General features: G+C 37.1%; 1 protein-coding gene across 2 annotated transcripts; it reads right to left on the bottom strand.

The window, feature by feature from the left end:
* Positions 1–1,377: 1,377 nt before the first annotated feature.
* Cka (Connector of kinase to AP-1) lies at positions 1,378–17,853 on the bottom strand. 2 transcript variants are annotated; one of them, XM_028178192.2, is made up of 9 exons: positions 17,248–17,853; positions 10,420–10,668; positions 9,874–10,042; positions 9,392–9,571; positions 8,421–8,522; positions 5,227–5,447; positions 4,833–5,123; positions 2,942–3,226; positions 1,378–2,523 (listed from the first exon to the last, which is right to left on the bottom strand). In XM_028178192.2, exons 1-9 carry the CDS (start codon positions 17,464–17,466, stop codon positions 2,149–2,151), a joined length of 2,091 nt encoding a protein of 696 aa, XP_028033993.2. In that variant the 5' UTR covers positions 17,467–17,853; the 3' UTR covers positions 1,378–2,148. The 2 variants fall into 2 exon arrangements, with proteins under 2 accessions (XP_028033993.2, XP_089587708.1); XM_089731582.1 differs by having other exon boundaries at positions 9,401–9,571.
* Between the last annotated feature and the right edge of the window lie 3,787 nt (positions 17,854–21,640).

The raw sequence follows: 21,640 nt of genomic DNA, 5'->3' as shown, positions 1-21,640 counted from the left end.
CCGCATACGGGATTCGAACACCGTTGCATCGCTAGATACGAATGATGCACCGGACGTCTTATCCTTTAGGCCATGACGACTTCAAAAAAACTTATGTGTAAAAATCTTAAAGTAAGTACTTACAATTTAGTCGCTTGTGATAAGAACATGACATTAGGGTTAATATGGTTTGTAAATACTTACAGGATGTATTGTGAGATAAATTATAGGCTTGTAAATACTTATAGGATGTACCTAATAAAAGAATGAGATTAGTTCGATCACAGGAATCTGAAGATTATGAGGCAAGACTCTCTACATCTCAGGAACGTCAGGTGAGGTTTCGTGTTACAGAAACTTCGGCTCAGCGAGAATCTCGATTGAGTTCATATCGTTGTCGCATGATGGCCACTCTAATTATGGAGAACAGGGAACAGCGTGACGCACGTTTGTCCATCGATCGTGAATCTCATGCACTATCGCGTGAGTCTGAGACTTGCACTGATAGGGAATCCCGCCTGAGCCCTGAGAGGGTTCGGACAGCAAATACCCGGTCTCTGGAGACACTAGAAGAACGGGAAGCACGACTCAGTGCCGATTACGTTTCCATTGAGCCTATGTTTCGTGATGATAATAAATAAAGCCCAAGATCAAGCGCTAAAAGTTGTGGGTGTTAACTAGTTTTCACATGGTCAGCTTTATGTAGATCTGTTTTCTTATTTAGATACTCCTCAAAGGAGTAGGACCTACCTTGTATCTCAAATGAATCTCCGCATCATCATCACGCAGTTAAAGCCGTATAATAAATACCTTGTATCTGTCAAGTGTTAGCAATCCTAGCAATGTTTTGATCCCCGATGGGTATACGTCTAATGTAGTGTATAGAGAAGCATTACTTTAAATTAGATTTTTCTAAATACCCAAAAGATATGTCCAAAAACTCCTGCCCAAAGTCACTATTCCACGCGGACGGAGTCGCGGGCACAGCTAGTATTTTCTAAAATTGAAATCATAGATTTTGTAATAAATGCCCATTATTTTATGTAGCTCTTTCATGCAATAGGCATGCCAAAATTCTGTATACGCGCCAGGGAATACTACCAATAACACTGTTTACTAGGGCACTCTTTATACAGAATGTATTATAGACTGCTACCCTCTATTAAAGATATTTAAGTTATAAATTCTCATCGATGTTATATGTTTAAGTAATGCAGTGATATTTAGCATCATTTGTATGTCTAAACCTATTCTTATAAATCAAAACCTGGCGATACTATGGACCACATTAATCATGTCCATAGACGCTGTTAATAAAAAAAACTGTCTGCTGCGATTAGCTTCTCTGTTGGAGGTAGATTGATGGGATTTAAAAGATGCACAAAAAAACAACATTGATTTCGGTTATGTTGCTTTTTACTATCAATTTTGGGATGTATGTGTACAAGTATGAATTCGAGGAAAATAAAGGAATACGTAATGTTTTACAATTATACTCTACAACCGCAGTACTCATTACGAACAAACATTACTTACATAGTTTCGATATAGTAACACTACTCTTTTTTGTTCGAACGCTCACCACTCGCATTTATATATGAGAGCATTTTAAACAATTTTTCATAGAAATTGAATTGATTTAAAATTAAATATCCAAGCTAAAGAAAGACAATTCATTCTTTGCAATAGAATACAAAATACTGCGTAACATACTAACTGTACAGACACATAAAAACTTATAATAGAAATATCATCGGTGTCCATCTGTATATTATTATATAATATTTTTATCATAAGATCGCTTAACGATGCATACAAACGAACAATATTCTCACTGCATATCGTAAAACTGGTGAAAAAGTCGCGATAAAACCTAAAATTCACGTACTGAAAGTCTAAAAATATATTATAATAGATTTCAAATGTCTATACATAGATGAGTGTTCAGTACGCGCCCAAAGGGAGCGTCTAGCGCGCGTCATTACATTACAATACTAGATACGACGACGCGAACCGGTCCCGCAGTCGTAGGCGGTCATGCACAGCACACGCGTCGCTTGCTCCGGTCGGCCCGGGGACTAGACACGGCGGCGGCCGACGCTTACAAAACGTTCGCATTCAAAACAAAATAACACGTATGTATACTATTTATAGAGCGACGCGCGCGATTCAGACGAATACTTTGGCGAGACCGTCGGCGCCCGCACTAGCGATGTACGGCCGCAGCGGGTGGAAGGCGACGTCGAGGATGCTTTCGTCGAACTTCTTGCGGTGCGCGGTGATCTCCTGCACGCAAGTCTTCGTGTCGAGATTCCAGAGGCGCACGGAGCAGTCGTGCGAGCCCGATAGCAGGAACAGTCCGTTGGGATCGAGGGCGAGTCCCGTGACGGCGTCCAAGTGGGCCACCATCGCGTGCGAGCACTGCCCCGAGACCGCGTCCCAGAACCGGATGTGTCGGTCCTCGTGCGCGGTCACCAACATCGGCAGCGTCGGATGAGAACGAACGCGGTTCGCGGGACTGTCGCAACCCAACCGCAACACGGCCTGGAATTTTAACAAATAAAGAACTATTATACAGTTCCAGTTTTATAATAGTAAAATAAGCCTTGCAAATTCTTAGCATTTTGATCAAAGTAGTGTAGAATAGGGGATCGCAGCGCATAAAATAAAACTTTCCCTGTTCCAAAATCTTTTCTTCTAATAATAATTAATAATTAACACTTTTATTACGTCTTGCTCATTTTTCAATAGTCTTCGCCATCTTCCAATCCTCTGTCATTCTGTCTGTCATTCTCTTCTCCCTTTCTTTCCGTTTTCTCTCTCACATCTTATCGCTCCATTTCACACTCTTTTCATACGTTCCATTCTTACCAATCCTACAGTAGTATACTTTTTTTGCTTCATTGATAACTTTTAACTACAGTAGGTATTCGTAGAAGCTGTCATAACATTATTTACGAACCTGGCCAGTCTCAAGGTCGTAGAGCAGAAGAGATCCGTCGCGGTAAGCGACTGCGGCTCGCGAGGCTGCGTCGGCAAAGTCGAGAGCAGCGGGCGCAGGCGAGGGCGCCAGGGCGGGCCCGGCGGCGGGGGGCGGGCCGTCGTCCGGACGCAGCGTCGCCAGCAGGGGGCGCGGGGCTCGCGGCGCCCACAGCCGCACCGTGCCGTCCGCCGATGCAGACGCCAGTCGTCCGCACGCACTCGCCAGCGACCACACCGCATCCGTGTGTTCGCGTAGCACCGCACCCTGTACAAAAACCCCTCGCTCATTAGAATCAATAACCCAAACACAGAAAGCTGTAATATTATAAGTACAATAAATTTTAATAAATTTAAATTGAATATAGTGTACAAAAAAATTATTTTATTTAAAAAAAGCGTGAGGTGCGTGGTTTTATTAGTTATAAATATTTTTCTGACAGATATGAGTAGAAGAATTATTATTTCAATAATATCTTAAAAAGCAACCCACGATTTTTTTTAAATAAAAAATTTTTTTTACACTATTTTCTATTTAAATTTATTGAAATTTATTTTCTATTTTTTAGTTGAATTTTATATAAAGCGTGTTTTTTAGTTTTTTTTAACTATTAATTATTTTTCATTTTTTAGTTAAATTTTATATAAAAGCGTATTTTTAAAACTATTAAGTACTTTAACATCAATTCCTGCCTTATCAACTACAGATAAAAAGTATATAAATTGGCAAACATCTTATTTTGCAAATTGAATAATGGAATAATCTCATCAAAGTGTATTGTTATCAGTCCTTGATAAATCTACAAAGAATGAAATCTGGCCCTTTAAAGTGGGTCAAAATCGCGTCTAAAGGAGTCAGTTACAATCATACATACAAGTGAAGCTAAAAAAAGCGTGTAAAAACGGACTCCTTTGATCTTTTAAAAAGCTGTCGTTTGATAATCGAAGCTGCATTTTATGCCCTACTTTAACAATGTATGTCAATCCCTTTCCTACTGTTTCTTTTTGAATTCAAAATGTATTACGGAAATGAAAAGGATCAAAATCACAAATACGGTAATACTATTTATTCACGGTGGTTTGCTAAGGTGTCGATAGCTAACATCACGAGATCACTTCTTAATTATGTCCCGATTGAAACACAAAGAGCTATGTGACCTACGAAGTGCTCACATAGCTCCATTTTATTTTGTACAATCAGATGGTTCAAACAATTATAATGATTGTTAATTGAGTTAATTCCGATGTACCTTACTTTACGAATACCAAGAAAATTATATGTTTCATTCCAGTGGCCAATTGTCAATAGGTCTTATAGGCTTCGAAGCTTCGATAACTGATTATGAATAAGGAAGGAAGAATTTATCTAACATTCAACATTATGAATGAGACCATCAACTTAATTAAGCATAACAACAACAGTTTAATCTGATCTTCTGTTAGATGATAAAAGTTAAATACAAAATAATAATTTAAAAAAACTAAAAAACACGCTTTATATAAAATTCAATTAGTTTTTTTAAACTATTAATTTTTCATTTTTTAGATGAATTTCAATATTTTCAATATTTTTTTTTCACATTTTTTTTTCTATTTTTTTTAAATATTGAATTGTCATCAGTCCTCGATAAATCTACAAAGTTTGAATGAAATATGGCCGTTTAAAATGGGTCAAAATCGCGTGTAAAGGAGTCAGTTACAAACATACAATACAAGTTTGCGATAGGCAGCGGCTTAGCTCTGCCCCTGGCATTGCTGAAGTCCATGGGCGACGGTAACCACTCACCATCAGGTGGGCCGTATGCTCGTCTGCCTACAAGGGCAATAAAAAAAAAGTGAAGCTAATATAAAGCGTGTAAAAAGCACGAGATTACCTGGACAGCGGGATCGTACGGATCGTAGGGGTCAGCGGTGGGAGGAGGTAGGTTCCAGACTCGAATGGTGCCGTCGAGCCCTCCGGAGAAGCATTCCTCAGAGCGTGGCGCCCCCATGGCGAGACAGAGCACGGGCGCTGAGTGCGCGCGGAACGTGTACAGTGGCTCCACATCCAGACCGGCCGATCTCTTCGCAGGTACGGTACGTTGCAAGTTCCATAACTTCAACGTGTGATCCTCGGATGCTGTCACCAGCGCCGCTTCTGTCGGATGGAATGCGATAGCGCGGACCTGAAAAGAAAATTTTGTCAGCGACAGCACAAGTGGAATAACGAAACAAAAAGGTTGGGTCTGTTAAAAATGAAAATACGGCATATTAAAGTCAGAGGTGTACCCCATCAAAGTGCGAGCGGAGCGTGTATTTGGCGTTCCACGTCTTGCGGAAAGATTCTTTATTAGCGCCGGCAACATCATAAGCTTCGGGCTCGTTGCTGACGGTGAGCTGGGCAAGCTCTCCGAGTCCGAGCGTCTCCTCGTCAGCCTCCCCGGCGCCGCTCCCGCTGCCGACGCTGCTCGACGCCGCACTCGCACTCGCACTGCCGCCGCTCGTTACTCCTATATCATTCCAAATTATATTAAACAATTTTTTTTATAGCTTTGATGGGTGGATTAGCTCACAGCCCACCTGATGTTAACTGGTTACTGGAGCCCATAGACATTTACAAGGTAAATGCGCCACCCACTTTGAGATATAAGTTCTAAGATCTCAAGTATAGTTACAACGGCTGCCCCACCCTTCGAACCGAAACGCATTACTGCTTCACGGCAGAAATAGACAGGGTGGTGGTACCTACCCGCGCGGACTCACAAGAGGTCCTACCACCAGTAATTACGCAAATTATAATTTTTGCGAGTTTGATCTTTATTACATGATTTTATTCCTTTACCGTGGAAGTTAATCGTGAACATTTGTTGAGTACGTTTTTCATTAAAAAAATTGGTACCCGCCTGAGATTCGTACACCGGTGCATCGCTCAACACGAATGCACCGGACGTCTTATCCTTTAGGCCACGACGACTTCTAATCGACTTCGATATATCTATCTAGTTTAACATCTATCTAATCGTAATTTTATCCAATACTGTATTGGGTTAAAAAAATACATCTATATTCTGACATTTTGTGGAATGCAATAACTTCCGTTTCTTCTTAGTAAGATCCATATTCTATTTTGTTATATTTACAGACTATAATATGCCTTAAATACATATTTGAGTCGACTATTATCAAAGCCGGCAATGTGACTTTTGGACAATTATTGGTAAAGCAGAAAAACGAATTATTGACTTTGTATTCCATTGGCAGTCACAAAACTCTTCTGAACGACATCTTAGATAAATAACAGGTTAAGTATTAACCTTTATTTAATGCAGGTTTTGAACCATATTCTTTGAAAGAGACGATTATATTCAAATCAATCTGTATTGACATATCAATAACATTTTTTTGTCCAAATGCACAGATTGCCACCTTTGATAATAGACGACTCATTTACAGTATTTTGTAAATTATCACCTTGAATTTTATTTCATGTTTACTTTGTAAAAGTTTATGAACAGAGCATATTGCAACATTTTACACATATTCTTTGGTTTATTGAAACATTTTCTTCATGTGTGTACAAAATTTTATCATGAGAAATATTGAGAATAGTTTTTCAATTGGTAATCCATCCTCAGATATCCAAAATAATTAAGAAGTGAAAAAATCCTATTCTGATGGTTCCATCTTATAGTGAATAACAAACAGACCAATTAGTTCATAGAATGAATCTAAAATCATTGATTTAAAAAACAGGTATAGTAATCGGCAAACTTCTTGAGCAAATGACCTTGACTGCGCAGAACCGAATTTTAGATCACTTTGGTGGTGAGGGTGAGGCGCGACGGCAGGGGAAATCGTATCGAGCGCGTTATTGGTAGATCAGTCGAACCTTGCGTCCCGCACCGCGCCCTCATTCCGCTTGCTCCCAAAAGTACACTTGCGTACAGTGGAAAGTCTATCGTTATTAATCGTTAAGTTATTTGTTATAATTGCTTGTGGACTTTGTTGCCATTGCTATTTGTTGAGTGTTTGTTGATTTTTTATAAAACATACACTATGCCGTGAAAAACTGGTGTAGTACTTAAAAGAAAGGGTAGAAAATTTGTGTACGACGTATATTGCTTCATTATAAAACAGGGGAAGAATGATATGGAAAAATTAAAACAGACTTCGGAAGCAACAAAAACATCAGTGAGTACTGTTAGGTGCATTATTAACGAAGCTAAAGGCTCTGGCTTGTCGGCGTGTTTCGGACTCCGGGTAAGAAAAGATCAGGGAAGAAGAAAGTTACCGGAATGGATAGTTTCGTTCAATCTGTAATAAAAAGATGTAATCATAATAACTACATAACAAGCAGCAAAACTCCGTACCGTAGAAAGGCTTCGAAAAATTTAAAGAAGATATAAATTTTAATGGCTCGGAATGAAGCTTAGGACGAATTATGAAAGAGCTAGGCTTCAGATGGAAAAAAAGAACAGAAAATAATCGGAAGCTGGTAAATGAAAAAAGTAACATTCGATTACTACGAATCGAATATCTTCAAAAAATAATTAATTATAGACAAAAAAGAAGACCGAATCGACCGAGTTGTAAACTACGCCGATGAGCCCTATGTCGACTCATCACGATGATAGCGACTCTGGTGATGAAGACAGTGATGATGATGATGGTCAAGATTATGATAACGAAAAAAAAATTACAAATACCAGCTTCGCTTTAACTGAACCAAGACCTGGCAACAGCTCTAGTTTTGAATTAATAGAAGGAATATCTATTTTACCCCAAGATTAAATTATTACAATTATTAAACTATATGTTTTGTTGATGTTCTAATAAATATAAAAATAAATACATATGTTGATTTTAATAATTTAATAGCATTATGACGCAGAGTAAGTAATGTTTTTGCACGTGAGTGTACCATGCGCAAACTTACCCCCACTACGTCAACAAATGCTCAAGAAGTTTGCCGGTTATTATACTAATAATACCTTTTTTTTTTATTGCCCTTGTAGGCAGACGAGCATACGGCCCACCTGATGGCGAGTGGTTACCGTCACCCATGGACCTCAGCAATGCCAGGGGCAGAGCCAAGCCGCTGCCTACCTCTATAATCCTTATCCAAAATCCCTAGTTATGCTCAAATTATATAAGTTGTCACATTAGACTAATAAAAGGCATTGTGGTATCAAACCATAACTTACATGTGAATTGCCTATGGCATGGTATTATCATACCTTCTACATCACCAATCCATAGTTGAAGTGTGCTCAAATTATTTATGGTATCTCTAACTACGTCTACTCCTCCTGCTAACTGTTTTTTGAGTTTTAGGATATATTGGACCCCACATAGGTTAGTGCCACTATCATACCTATTTTTGTCACAAAACCATAATGTGTTCAGGTCTGTAGTGAGCTTCCCATCCATGTTAGTTAAAAAGCAACAAAATAAAATAACTTAAAACTTTTTACATTACTTACCACCTTGATACTCATCTCCCTGGCCAGCACTCACAACTTCATTTATAGTAAGCATATTAAGCTCATTCAAAACTTCTTCTGCTTCATGATCGACCTCTTCACCTAGAATACAATAATTATTATATTAGAAATAAATTATTAGATAAAAAAAAAACAATTAAGTAAAAAAGGCATAAATAATAACTGAAAATCGAAAAATAATAATAAGTAGACTATAATTTTAAACACAACTTGAATGCCGGTAAAGGTATTATTGCCCTTGAGGAAGTTTAAATAGCACATTAATTCTCTTTTTTTTCGCAGGCACGTTTTTTTTTTCTCCTAGCTATGCTGATAGCCTTGAGAGGCTATTTCAGCTTCGCTCTAACGTTTGTAGGTGAGCTCACGGGGCTCAAACTGGAGTGTTGCTAACACTGACCCTAGCAAGAGCAGTGCTTCGCAGAATCTACCACCGGATCGGAAACGCGACCCACTGAGAAGATCCGGCGAGAAACTCAGTGGGCGCTCGCAGGCACGTAATTACTCTCACACAGCTAGGATAAATCAAAAGAAACATCTTATGATGATCAAAGGGTTAAGCATGCCAAAGAAATAGACATACATTTGAATAAAATTACCCTGCTCTCAGTCTGATAAGAAAATGTATCAGCATAGGTAGTATTACTGCATGTCTATGGGTGGCAGCATTCACATTTGTGATATCTACCAACTCTGTCAACCAATGATCGCAAGCTAGGCTGTGACCTTGTCTACCTATCCGGTGCAATGAAAAGGTAAGTGAGTGGCTACTGTTTATTTTAGATTTGATAGTGATTTCTGCTCCTCGTCCCACTCCTCCTCAATCTGATGCGTTAACAAATTTCTTGTTTATAGCCTTTCCTATATTGCTGATAAACTGAACCCAGATTGAAAATTCCTGAATTGTCTCATACTTGTGTCGAGAATGACTGACCATGAGAAAATGCTATTACCCTGTTTACCAGAAGCGTGAAGAGTCTGTTTGGCATCGAGATCGTCAATTTCGTCCATATCCATTTCTTGATTGGTCAAGAACTCGAAGTTAGCGAATACTGCAGCTGTCTCCTGTACGGACATCCCTTCATCATTGTAACCGCCTCCAGACGAACCGCTCGTTTTGCGTGGCTCTTTACCTGTGTAATTATACAAATGTTAAATTAATGCTGACAACAATATTGATACATGATGTCAATCTTAATTTCATCGTAGACAACTTTCAACAACTTTCCCACCCTTCCAACAACTGCACGGATGAAATGATTGCTTTGTGGCAGAAATACGCAGGATCACCTAAATGGTAGTAGTCACTCTAGTCATAATTTCGAATCATATGCGATACCGAATTCAGAGTGATTTAAAACTTAAACAAATATTTCAATTTGATTTATGTATTTTCAACATTGTCACAATGCAAAATAAATGAACAAAAACTTACCGTAGTCATATTTGCGAACCATATGGTTCGCAGAGTAATCGCATCTGTCGTGCTGTTGTTTTTCATAGTTTCTGTAGTTCGAGTTATCTGAATCATCGTTCTTCAAACCGAGGAGAGCGCGTACCCTATTCGAGCGCACATCCAGAATTGTATCCGTGTAGCCTATTTCCTGTCAAACAATATTCTTTTTAATTTATTGTTCAAATTTGTTGACAATAAACGTTTTACAAATTTATGAACATGTTATAAGAAGCGTTTTATTGAATAATTAACAGAATAATTGAATAAGCAATTTTGAAAAGGGTACAACTCTGAAAATGTAAAATATTCTGGAAATGAAAAAAACTGATTATTTTCTAAAGCAGTGTAAAATTTAAAATATTAACTTTTGAGATATCTTTTAGTGTTAATTAGCAACTGAAAATTATTGGAATTATTATAAAAAGGGTGTAGGTAAGCCTCAAAACTACATGTATATGAAAAAACGTATTTGACAAAATATGCGACATGTGCCCTTTTCGAAATTGCATATTCAATTGTACAAACCTGCAAGTACTGTTTTATAAATTGTCTTCCCTGCTTCCATTGCGTGCGTTCCACTGGTTCGGGCTCTGTCGCTGACTCTTCCGGCGGGGGCCTTACGTCTCCTTGTTGCAACTCCACTCCATACTTGAGCTTGTGGAATTTTGCTCTTTCTTGCTTTAATGCATATTCAAGCATTTTAATCCGCCTCACGAGATCATTTTTTAAATTTTCTTGACCCTTCCTCTCACCTTGGAGAAAGGCGATCCGTGCCTATCCATTAAAAAAAATCATGATTAAATGTAAATAAAAGCCTTTTTTACAATGAAGATATTTTTTATAGTTTTTACGTCTTAGAGTAAGGTTAGTTCCTTCAAATCTAGTACAAAAAAAGATAAATACACAGGTACAGTGAGTGCACTGAAGAATTTCCCGAAGATTTTCTCAATATTCTGCATTTTACGCCGAAAATTTAGAGAAGTATTTTAAAAATTCATGAGAACATATCGTACAAATTTTGTAACGGAAAAATCATTCATGAACTTCATTCACCAACTAACTGATTATTGGAATGAAGGCTAACTTAACTTAAGCTTTGTATCCACCTACTTAAGATTATATCTATACTATGCTTACCTACACCTTTAATCGCAACGATTTACGAAAACAGTCTAAGAAGTCGATTGATACTGAATTTTGTAAATTTATCTATCTAGGTGGCGTTTGCAAAATTTGTGAGTAGGTTGTAATAAATGTAAATAACTGCATTTGTATCAATTTAATCTCATTATAATGACAATTTAATCCACTATGTAATCTAACCATAGTTCGTTAGCTGAAAATAATTAATAGCAAAAATACAAAAAAAAAGTATTCCCTGTGTGTGCTTAAATTGAACCAACCGATCAAGGTATGACAGCCCGTACCACGTAGTGGATCGTAGGTAGGTAGGTACGCACGTAGATCAGAAAACTCAAAGAGATCTGCCGAAATCACGAAACCGTATTATGTGTATGGTCACTAATCTAGAAAAAATATGCGTCGGTATATAGGGTACGTGAAGACTTGGTCGCCAGGTTTTGTATTTGGACATGATCAAACAGTGATGACTCCGCTTTCTATTTTAGAGCCGACCCTCCCCGTGCATCAGGGCAGTACCGGTGAAGGAGCTTATGAAGACAAAGGTTCTTGCTTTGGGCATTGCTATTATGATAAAGAGCTATAAGTTGATGGAAATCTGCGGTCCGCAAACTAACTCACGGTCCGGCCCAGCAAGGCAGAACGCTTGGGCATGAGTCTTACTAAATTCCACGACAGTCCTACCACTACTGTACAAAGTAAATATGATACCTCTAAGTTTTTTTTATCACAACTCAGTGGTAGACGAAATCTCATATTTAAGTCTGAAAAAATTGCTGTTTTGCCCTTGCAAAGCAATTTCTGTCTGATTTTCAAGTATACAGTAAGAATAGTCTCAAAGTAAAATTCCTGTGTCATCGTATGGATTGTCAGATAACTACGTAACCCTCGGAATATTCCTAGCCCAATAAATCAAATCAATGTTTCATACCTAATAGACCAAATGACAATGAAGTATGCCAATATTTGTAGTCCGGGTGTACTTTTTGGTTATGACGTGATTCAAACTTTGAGTAAACCCCAAATTTTCTAATGTTATTTTATAGTGTAACCGCAATTAATAAACAACGTTTTACAATAAAAGGAACCCGCAAGTTTTATAAATATATGTACTGATGTTATTTATACACGCAGGTCGATACCGCATGTCTCTTCCTAACGAAGCAATCGTTCGTACCGATTGGGGAGATTAACAGACATGACTTAACAGAAGGCAGATTGTGGGCCGGTAGGCCATGGGTAAGTCTGTCCATCTTTATTAAACATACTCCAGTTAAAAAGGTCGTGAATATTATGTCGTAAATAAAACAATATCAGGGTAACCATCGATTGTGGTTAAATTAGTCATTTTTCAAGATACTCTATTTTGTTCAAAATGAAGGGACATACTTACACTAAGACTAGAACACGGATTAACTTCTGTGCGAATTGGAATATACGTGGCTGTATGGTGTGCGCGTAGAATAGAACCTTAGAATGAGCAGCAGAGTTATCTGAATATTATACCAGCGTACACGATCGCCAAGAGGCATTTACTGATCGTAGGGACTCATATTACTGTTTCTTCCTCGGAAACTAAAGCAATTTAAACATTATTTCAAAATTAACCTAAGCCAAATTAATGTCATTAAAATAAGCAAAATTTATTAAATTATTGCCAACTTGTTTTTTTTTCTGGGTGTCTAAAAATGAAATATATCAGTAGTTTTATTATATTTTAATAATCAATTTTGGAAGGAAATTCTTTAAATAATTACTTATATAACAAAAGGTACGGGCATGGAAGCGATAGATAGTGTGCTATTTGCTCCAGGGTCGTTCAGGCCAAAGAAGAACCATCAATATGGGCTAAACGTAACCCGAGTTTCCTTGCAAATTATGGAGGTGCAAATTTCAATGCTTTAAATCCAAACTACATCACAGAAAAAATATAACATTGTAAATTCGACAATTTGGTGATATTTAACACTCAACTGACCGCAAATTCACTACGATTGCCGTTATTTGGGGTCCAAATGAACAGCCAGTTACATACAATGTTGAGCCAACAGAGTTTCTCGCCGGATTCAGTAGGTCGCGATTCGCGCGCAGTGGCTAGATTCTGCGAAGTAGTGCTCTTGCTAGGGCTAGTTAGCAAATTCTCTCCGAATAAGCCCTGAGTAAGTAAGCTCACCTACCCGTTCGGACGTAGCTGGAATAGCCCCCTAAGCTACCGGCGAATAGGAAGGGAAAAATATAAAATGTCGAATGTCCAGTTGTGTAAGAAAGTTTCCCTAGATGTTTTTTTGTTGTTTTCGAAGAGGATTTCTTTACATTAATTCCTTTACTGCTTGGTCGCTTGGTCGCCTTTATAAAAAGAATATTACGTGGACGGCCAGATCTTTTTTTGTCACAAACAGAGGACCTTTTATCACTACATAGTATAAAACAAAGTCGCTTTCTCTGTCCCTATATCTGTCCCTATGTATTCTTAAATATTTAAAACTACGCAACGGATTTTGATGCGGTTTTTTTTAATAGATAGAGTGATTGAAGAGGAAGGTTTTTGTGTATAATAACATCCATTAAATAGTGGAGAAATCAATAATAAATTACGGTTTCTGAATCGAAGCGAGGGCGGGTCGCTAGTTACATATATACATCGATTGCTCGGTGTACAAGCTCATTCGACTCATACTACGCGGAAATTATAAATCTCAATGGACTTTACGTAATGCTATCACAAAGATTCGGTTCCTTTACCTACTCCTTTAAAACATCAGAAATTATTTAAAAAAGATAGGAACCAAAATGAAGAGGCAAAGTAATTTTCATTTTTTTATTATTGCCTAGATGGGTGGACGAACTCACAACCCATCTGGTATTAAGTGGTTACTGGAGCCCATAGACATCTCCGACGTAAATGCGCCACCCACCTTCAGATATAAGTTCTAAGGTCTCAAGTATAGTTACAACGGCTACCCCACCCTTCAAACGGAAACGTATTACTGCTTCACGGCAGAAATAGGCAGGATGGTGGTACCTACCCGCGCGGACTCACAAGACGTCCTACCACCAGTAATTACGCAAATTATAGTTGTGCGGGCTTGATTTTTATTACACGATGTTATTCCTTCACCGTGGAAGTCAATCGCGAACATTTGTTAAGTACGTATTTCATTAGAAAAATTGCTACCTGTCTGCGGGATTCGAATACCGTTGCATCGGTGCCTAGAAACGAATACACCGGACGTCTTATCCTTTAGGCCACGAGACGACTTCAATAGCTTTTCTTATAGCTTCCCTTATTCAGTGTATCAAAAAAGTTTCGAACGGTGATGACACAACTCTCAAAGAAAAAACCCACATTCCAACGATCTTGCTCATTATTGGTTCATTATAACGGAAGACCTCAGACTGCTCAGACAAGTCGTTTCAAAATTACTAGTATTTTTTTAAATATTGCGACAACGTATACACGCACACGTTTCATTAATCCAGTTGGTTCCCCTTAATACTACACACCACCCGTCGTAGCACTATTCATGATTACTATCCATATTTCTAGAAGCATTAAACTCTTTGATAGTACGTTTTCAGGGATCCTTCTCCTAGATGTTTCAGCAGTTATATGACTTCCTACAAAAGTAGTTTCAAAAAGTCCTTAGCGATTGACAAGAGTTAATCTATGCTTCCTGACATTGCTGATATTCATTAGCGATAGTGACCATTGACCAGGTGAGCCGTAAAGCTCATGTACTTTCAATAGAAACAGAAAAGCTGATATTTTTTTTGTCTTCTTTAAGTAAATAAGCGAGCTTATGGCTCCCTTGATTTGGGTGGATAACAGTGATGCGCTTGATGACGTTAGATTTCCCGTTTGGCTCTACGCCCTGAATTGAATTGCCAAATAGTTGCATTTTCGCGACAACCAAAGTTGATGTGTTCTCTGTCAGCGCAATTCGAGGATATCGCATCGTCTTCTTCGAAGTATCATTTATATTGGTTAGAACATGGCTCTGAGACCCAAAATAAGGTGCTCGGTGCAGACTTCGAATAGCGAGGCGAGCCACGCCTGGAACCCTGCGATAAGGACACTGGGGCTGCAAACCCAGGGTACTAAGCATCGTGGTCTGGTGTTTCTGGAACTGATTCACGCGTACCTCGCTTGGTAAATTGTGACTGAGAACATTTCACACTCAGCTTAACGCTGGGGCTTAGCACCCATCTCTCTCTCGGCAATAATCCGTAACTTTCAACCCACCAGTAAATTTTCTTAATTCCATTCTCCTTTGCCACAGCTTTAATAGGTTTGAAGGTTATTGCATGGCTATCATATACCTGCACTAGTACCCACTTTCCTATTCTCTTTTTCCATATTGCAAATAAATGTTAACTGCACACTTGCAGACTTGCCTGCTTAGTGAGCACTTTGCAAGAATTGACTGTGGTGTCAGCTTAAAATAGCTTTGCCCATATCTTCTCATGGATGTCGTTAAAGGCGATTGAGGATTCACCTGAGATAGGGCACCAGCATTCTCATAGTATTAGAAGAGTTCACTGGAATCGCTAATCGGCAACTACCGGTGGTAGAACAGGTCACTATACCTATTTTTGCAGTGAAGTGGTCATGCATTCCAGTTTGAAGGGTGAGATATTTGTCATACAATAAATGGCAGCTTTGATTCATGACTTAAAGTGGTACAAATTACATTGATGTTTATGGGCTATAGTAACCAATTTATACCAAGTATAGTATAGACTCATTTACTCATGTAAGCAATAAAATATGAATTAAAATAGAATAGAAACAAAAGCTTGTGGAATACCTTTTATACACTTATTAATCAATCTGTAATCATAGAGAGAAAATATCATAACAGCTAAAATATACTATTTTATGAATTGAAGTTTTCAATTGTAACTCAGTTCTTCCTCAAAAAGAAAAATACCTCAATTCTAGTTGGGTAAAACTTGGAAAGTGAGAGGCAAATACTTATCAATACTTTGTAAAAACTTCTAGATAGGCCATAGACCATTTCTACAACATAGCTATCTCACAGAATCCGAGAGGGACGGAGGACTAACTAGCTTTTTATGGCCGCGCAACAAAATCACCATTGGTCCTTACTGCTTCTAAACGATTGATTACTGTTGGATTAATATGGACCTGTTTAATGCAACAGTACCAACAAGTATCCCTGCAAGCTTCCAAGATTACAGAGGTTTCTAAGATTGATATTTTGAAGATTTGAGGCTTCTGGGTTTGACTCAGTTTTAGTCACTTGAGTGATAAACATAGTTTTATCTAATAATAGCCTTGCTTAAGAACTTGTTCAAATGAATTTATTAAAAACATGTTATTGGTTACAATTATGTAGTTTACTTTTAAAGTATTTAATTGTTTTGCATCTTTATTGTATGACAAACCACTGCCTATTTAACATTACCATTAATTCCCATCTTTATTTATAAAAACAACAAAATTGATGATTACTTTTTACTGCACATGCAATATCATTCACTTTAAAACAACCCGCTCAAACTGAACCAGCAAAAATAAGCAAAACGGTGTAGGGGAATAAACTAAAATTTCCCTAACCTCATAACGGTAATCATATTGGCGCAATGCACTACCCCTCAAAAGTAATATTATACAAAGATGTTGGGTAAAAACTTTTTGAATTAGCCATAATATATATACCATTTAAACAATGTAGCACAGAATGTTTTCCTTTCAAATATGTGAATGTTAATTTTTAGGTAAAACAAATATAAATTTTCTAGCTTTCAAAAAAAAATTATTTACTCTTTAACTAACATTGACAATATTCTCACTATACATGTGATTCAATTTATTATGAAAGAGATAATTTGAATATGTTTCTTTGTTGGTTTTAGACTTATAAATTATAATTTCTCAATTTATTTTTTATTACAGGATGTTAACTAACATTGTAATAAAAGTAGTCAAATAGGTGTTGCTTTTTAACTGATAAATGTTTTATTTCTTAACACTTCTAAGCATATACTTAGTAGTACTATATTTAGTAGTTAAAAATATTGTAATTCTCTAAATAGCTTAAACATAAAAATGTTATATACTAATTTTAGTAGGATAAAGTCCTTCAATTGTCTACTTCCAAAGCACATTATTGAATATGGTATAATATTCATAGCAAACCACTGTAATCGACAAAGATGTTATCAAATAAAAAATATAAATAATAATACCTCAAATTCTGCTTTGTCCACCTCCCATTGTGATCTCTCCAGTTCGAATCTCGCCCATTCGTGTTGGATAAAATGCAAAATGCCCGGTATTGAATACTGAACACTTTGACTGGGTTCTTCATTTTGTTTATTATTTACACTGACTCCAATTTGAGATCCCACTTGCCCTCCGTTGTGATGAGATACGGAGTTATCATCCATGGCTGTAGGGATTTTCATGACATGGCCACCATTACCGAACTAAACTTGTCACACACCTATTATAACTATGACCAAGATCTATTTAAAATGAAATACTAACACATTATTAAATACTATTTTTCAAACAACGTCCACAGATGTGCCACCATCTAAAATAATTTTTATCGACGATTTCATGAATGACAAAAATTATTGCATGACGGAAAGAAAAGTCTCATCGACGTCCGTTCGCTACATTGCTTTTAAAATGTTGCCCTATTCAAACGTTTAGATTTTCTAACATAAAAAACCTACAGGGATTAAGTACTAAACTCAACTGAATTAATGTTATCGATGTAAATTATAGATTTTATAGATCTTACATGGTTAAAATGACGAGATTAACTGCTGTCAAGTAGTCATCAGAACCATAATCTGAAAAAACATCTCTATGCTGTCTACGTTGATTTAAAGTTGTACGTTTAAACTAAATCGCGTAATATTATTGCTGTTGCTTTGTAGCATAAATGATAGCAGTACCGACTCGGAAGGGTGCAATTTTATACTATTTCCAGTCACAAAAAAACACAACTACGGCTTAAGATATTGGCGATTTAGTTTGACACCATCCAAAAGTAGAATGGGTTTCTGGGGTCGCCAGATCTTCTCAGTTGATCGCGATTGCTATCTGGTCCATCAAGTCAAAAAATCCTACTAAGTTGAACACCGTGAGCTCATTCATGACGTATGCAAGCGTAGTGTTTGCTCACGCGGCCCGCACTAACTTGAAACCCCTTCAGGTTATTCAATCCCGATTTTGCAGGATAGCCGTCGGAGTGCCATGGTTCCTGAGGATCGTGAATCTCCATGATGACCTGGAACTTGACTCGGTCAGTAAGTATCTACAATCGGTATCATTGCGCTACTTTGAGAAGGCGGCATGACATGAGAACTCTCTTGTCGTGGCCGCTGGAAACTATATCCCCGATCCTATAGACCGAATGGTAAACAGTCCTCGTCGCCCAAAACACGTCATTACATATCCTCCCGATCCATTAACGGGGCTTTTACGTACCACGAGCACTAGTCACCGTCCTCGTCGACCCCGTCGCTTGCGTAGGGCTCGACGAGCGAATTAACCCATAGACACAGCCCACTAAGTTTCGCGCCGGATCTTCTCAGTGGGTCGCGTTTCCGATCCGGTGGTAGATTCTGCGAAGCACTGCTCTTGCTAGGGCCAGTGTTAGCACCACTCCGGTTTGAGCCCCGTGAGCTCACCTACACGTTAGGGTGAAGCTGATATAGCTTCTCAAGGCTATCAGCATAGGTATGGGGAAAAAAAGTTAGCTCTTCTACCAGTCCGCGCGCAGTTGTAATAGTCTGTTTGGCTACTAACGATTAGACAGGGAAAAATGTAAAGGAGCTCCGATGCTTGGAACAAGAATTTCAATTATATATCATGAATTGAGATGGCGTTACAGTCTCAAAAAGTCGGCCACAACTGCGAAAGTATAAGAACGGGTAATATAGATTGTAAATATTTCTTTTTATCCTAAACTTTTTTGCTGTTTTTTTTTCTTTTCATATAATGAACGTTAGAAAATGGGTATATTGTCAATGCAACTTAATTTTAATGAACTCTGCTGTGTATTCATTTAATTTGTAATTGTAGGACTATCGTTAAAACATAATATATTTTAATAATGATATACCAATTATACGAGTTAAGTACTTTCATGAAAAACTGTGTTTATTTAAAATCACTAAGTATTTGTGACAGTTTAATTTATTGATTTGGATTTTACTCAATAGTTATAAATTCGAAATTGCCAACGTCGAAAATGCAATTTAACTTACTTTCCATACCGTAAAATGGGGCGATTACGGATTGAGAGGCGAATGGGGAAAAAACCAGGAAAATCTTTCGACACTCAATATTAGTTTTTTAATCGTTGCAAAATCTTCTATTTTTTGTAGCGTAATGGTAGAACGTTAAAAGTTCACAAAACAACTCTGAATATGCATGATAATAGCTGCTAACTTATAAAAATCGCATTTCAAATTAACTTCTTGTGGTGGTTTTATTTTAGTGTTAGAAACTTTGATTTCTTTTATTTTGCTGATTATAATAGAAGACGACTGTGATTTATAAAAGTTGTTTAGTGTTTGAACCATCATATATATTAAAGGTAAGTCTCAGTTGTTATTGGTTTTAATGTTTTTGATAAAATAAAAATACTTATAAAAATCTGTTGTTTTTGGGGATATTGGGGACGTCTCAGGTACAAATAACTACGAAAAAGGGGTCAATTGGGATGAGAATAAGTAAAATGGAAACGAACTAAGTATAAATAGGTACAGGTTTGTAGGGTTGTCTATGTAGTTATAACAATATTTTTTAAATTTGTTGGTAAGAACCTGGTTTACTCATGATGTTTTTGTATAGAACTTTTATTCAAAATTATCAATGCAGTGTTATTTTATTGTTTGGCAAATATTTATATTATCAGTTACATGTTTTCTATTTTTAGATATGCCTCGCTTGTGCGTATCAAAGAGTGCAAATCCTTATAAGAGATATGATCCCTTAATACTAAAAACGGTAATAGAAGCTTATGAAATTAGGAATAAGTCTTTAGTTGAAATACCTAAGCAATTTACCATAAGTAAATCGGTTTTGCACATACATGTAACAAGAACGATGAAAACTCAAGGTGGACAAAAATGTGTAAGTAATACATAATAAAATATATTCATATTTGTTCAGAGTGGGGGTATCCACCTGATTAATTCATGGAATAACGGACACACCTAATCTCTTAACCCAGATAAAAATATCAGCCCCTAAGTACTTACTAAGGACAAAGAAATATAAACCGCTTATAAGAAAACCCGCTCGTTCGAATTTAGGTGCTTACTCTCCCTTAAACAGAATCCTTTGGGACTACAATAATCTCCACGGTAGCTCGGTCTCCGTCAATGTTCATTCGGAGCTGTCCGATTGCGCTGAACTAATTTTAAGTAATGAAATATATGTTTTTTCTAATTGTCTCACAACTTACAAGAAAAATCTGTCGCGTATAATTTCCCAAGTAAATATAAATTAATCATAAGTAATTAAATGTAATCAAGTTTTGGTTATATATTTTTATTTTTGTTGTCAATGCACTGTCGATTGCACCTATAATTCATGCCATCTGCCATGTACTTTTGTCATTTGTCAGTTTTTCAATGTTTTTTTATTGACGATCACTTTGTTGGTGCAACTAAATAAATAAATTAATTAAAACCAAGGAGCGTCAGCCCTAGCAAATTTCTCTATTAACACTAATTTCGTCCCCAATAACCGCAATTTGTGGGTAAATAGGGATAGCACCTATTTTTGCTTTTTTTATTTAAACTGGAATGCTAATTGCATAACTTTAAATTGGATAACAAAGATAGCCCCATGATCAATCAATCAATCATTTTGATCCTGATATAGCACTTTCATCAAGTTGGAGTTTGTCCTGAATCACCCCATTTTACCGGTACTCAACTTTACTTGCTTACAAATTTAAAAAAAAAATCAATTGAAGAAAAATTATAAACATTTATGTAGGTAGCACTTATCTTTTATTAAATACTAGCGACCCTCCCTCGCTTCGCTTCGGAAACATTAAAACACACATGAAACCAAAAAAAAAAAATAAAAAAAAAAATAAAAAAAAGTAGCCTATGTTCATCAGGGACAATGTCGGCTTCTAATGCAAAAAGAATTTTTCAAATCAGTCGAGTAGTTTCGGAGCCTATTCGAAACAAACAAACAAACAAATCTTTCCTCTTTATAATATTATTATATATTATATAAGTATAGAAAAGCTTAGGAAAGGCTTGTGTGATCTAATCAGTCCCCGTTTCCCCGTACAAACTGCTTCTTAACTCCATGGTACTTTAATAAACTTCTCATTAAAATGTTCAGAGATCGCGTTCCATTCTTCAGATAATACGTTTTTGAAGATCTTTAAAATTAGCAAGACAATATTTCTTAATTTATCGCTCAAGTTCACCCCCTCCCGTTCTATAGGATTGATTGGAACGATTCCAGAGAAGGTATTCAACAACTACGCTCACTTAATAGTGTAGGCGTGCACTATCAGGAATTAAAAGCGACTTCGTCTGCAATAGGAGCCAATAAAACTAGTACCTATTTCACCCAAAAACGCAGTTACTT

The sequence above is a fragment of the Bombyx mandarina genome, chromosome 12 (genome assembly GCF_030267445.1).
Source record: "Bombyx mandarina strain Sakado chromosome 12, ASM3026744v2".
Taxonomy (NCBI): Eukaryota; Metazoa; Arthropoda; class Insecta; order Lepidoptera; family Bombycidae; genus Bombyx; species Bombyx mandarina.
This window is presented reverse-complemented; position numbering and strand designations above follow the sequence as displayed.

Bases quoted from the DNA above. Each gene is read 5' to 3' on its own strand.
- Cka (XM_028178192.2), bottom strand. From the start codon at position 17,466: ATGAAAATCCCTACAGCCATGGATGATAACTCCGTATCTCATCACAAC. The intron at 5,124-5,226 runs GTACACCTCTGA...TTTTCTTTTCAG, and splicing joins TCCGCTCGCACTTTGATGGG to GTCCGCGCTATCGCATTCCA. The intron at 3,227-4,832 runs GTAATCTCGTGC...GTTTTTGTACAG, and splicing joins CGTACGATCCCGCTGTCCAG to GGTGCGGTGCTACGCGAACA.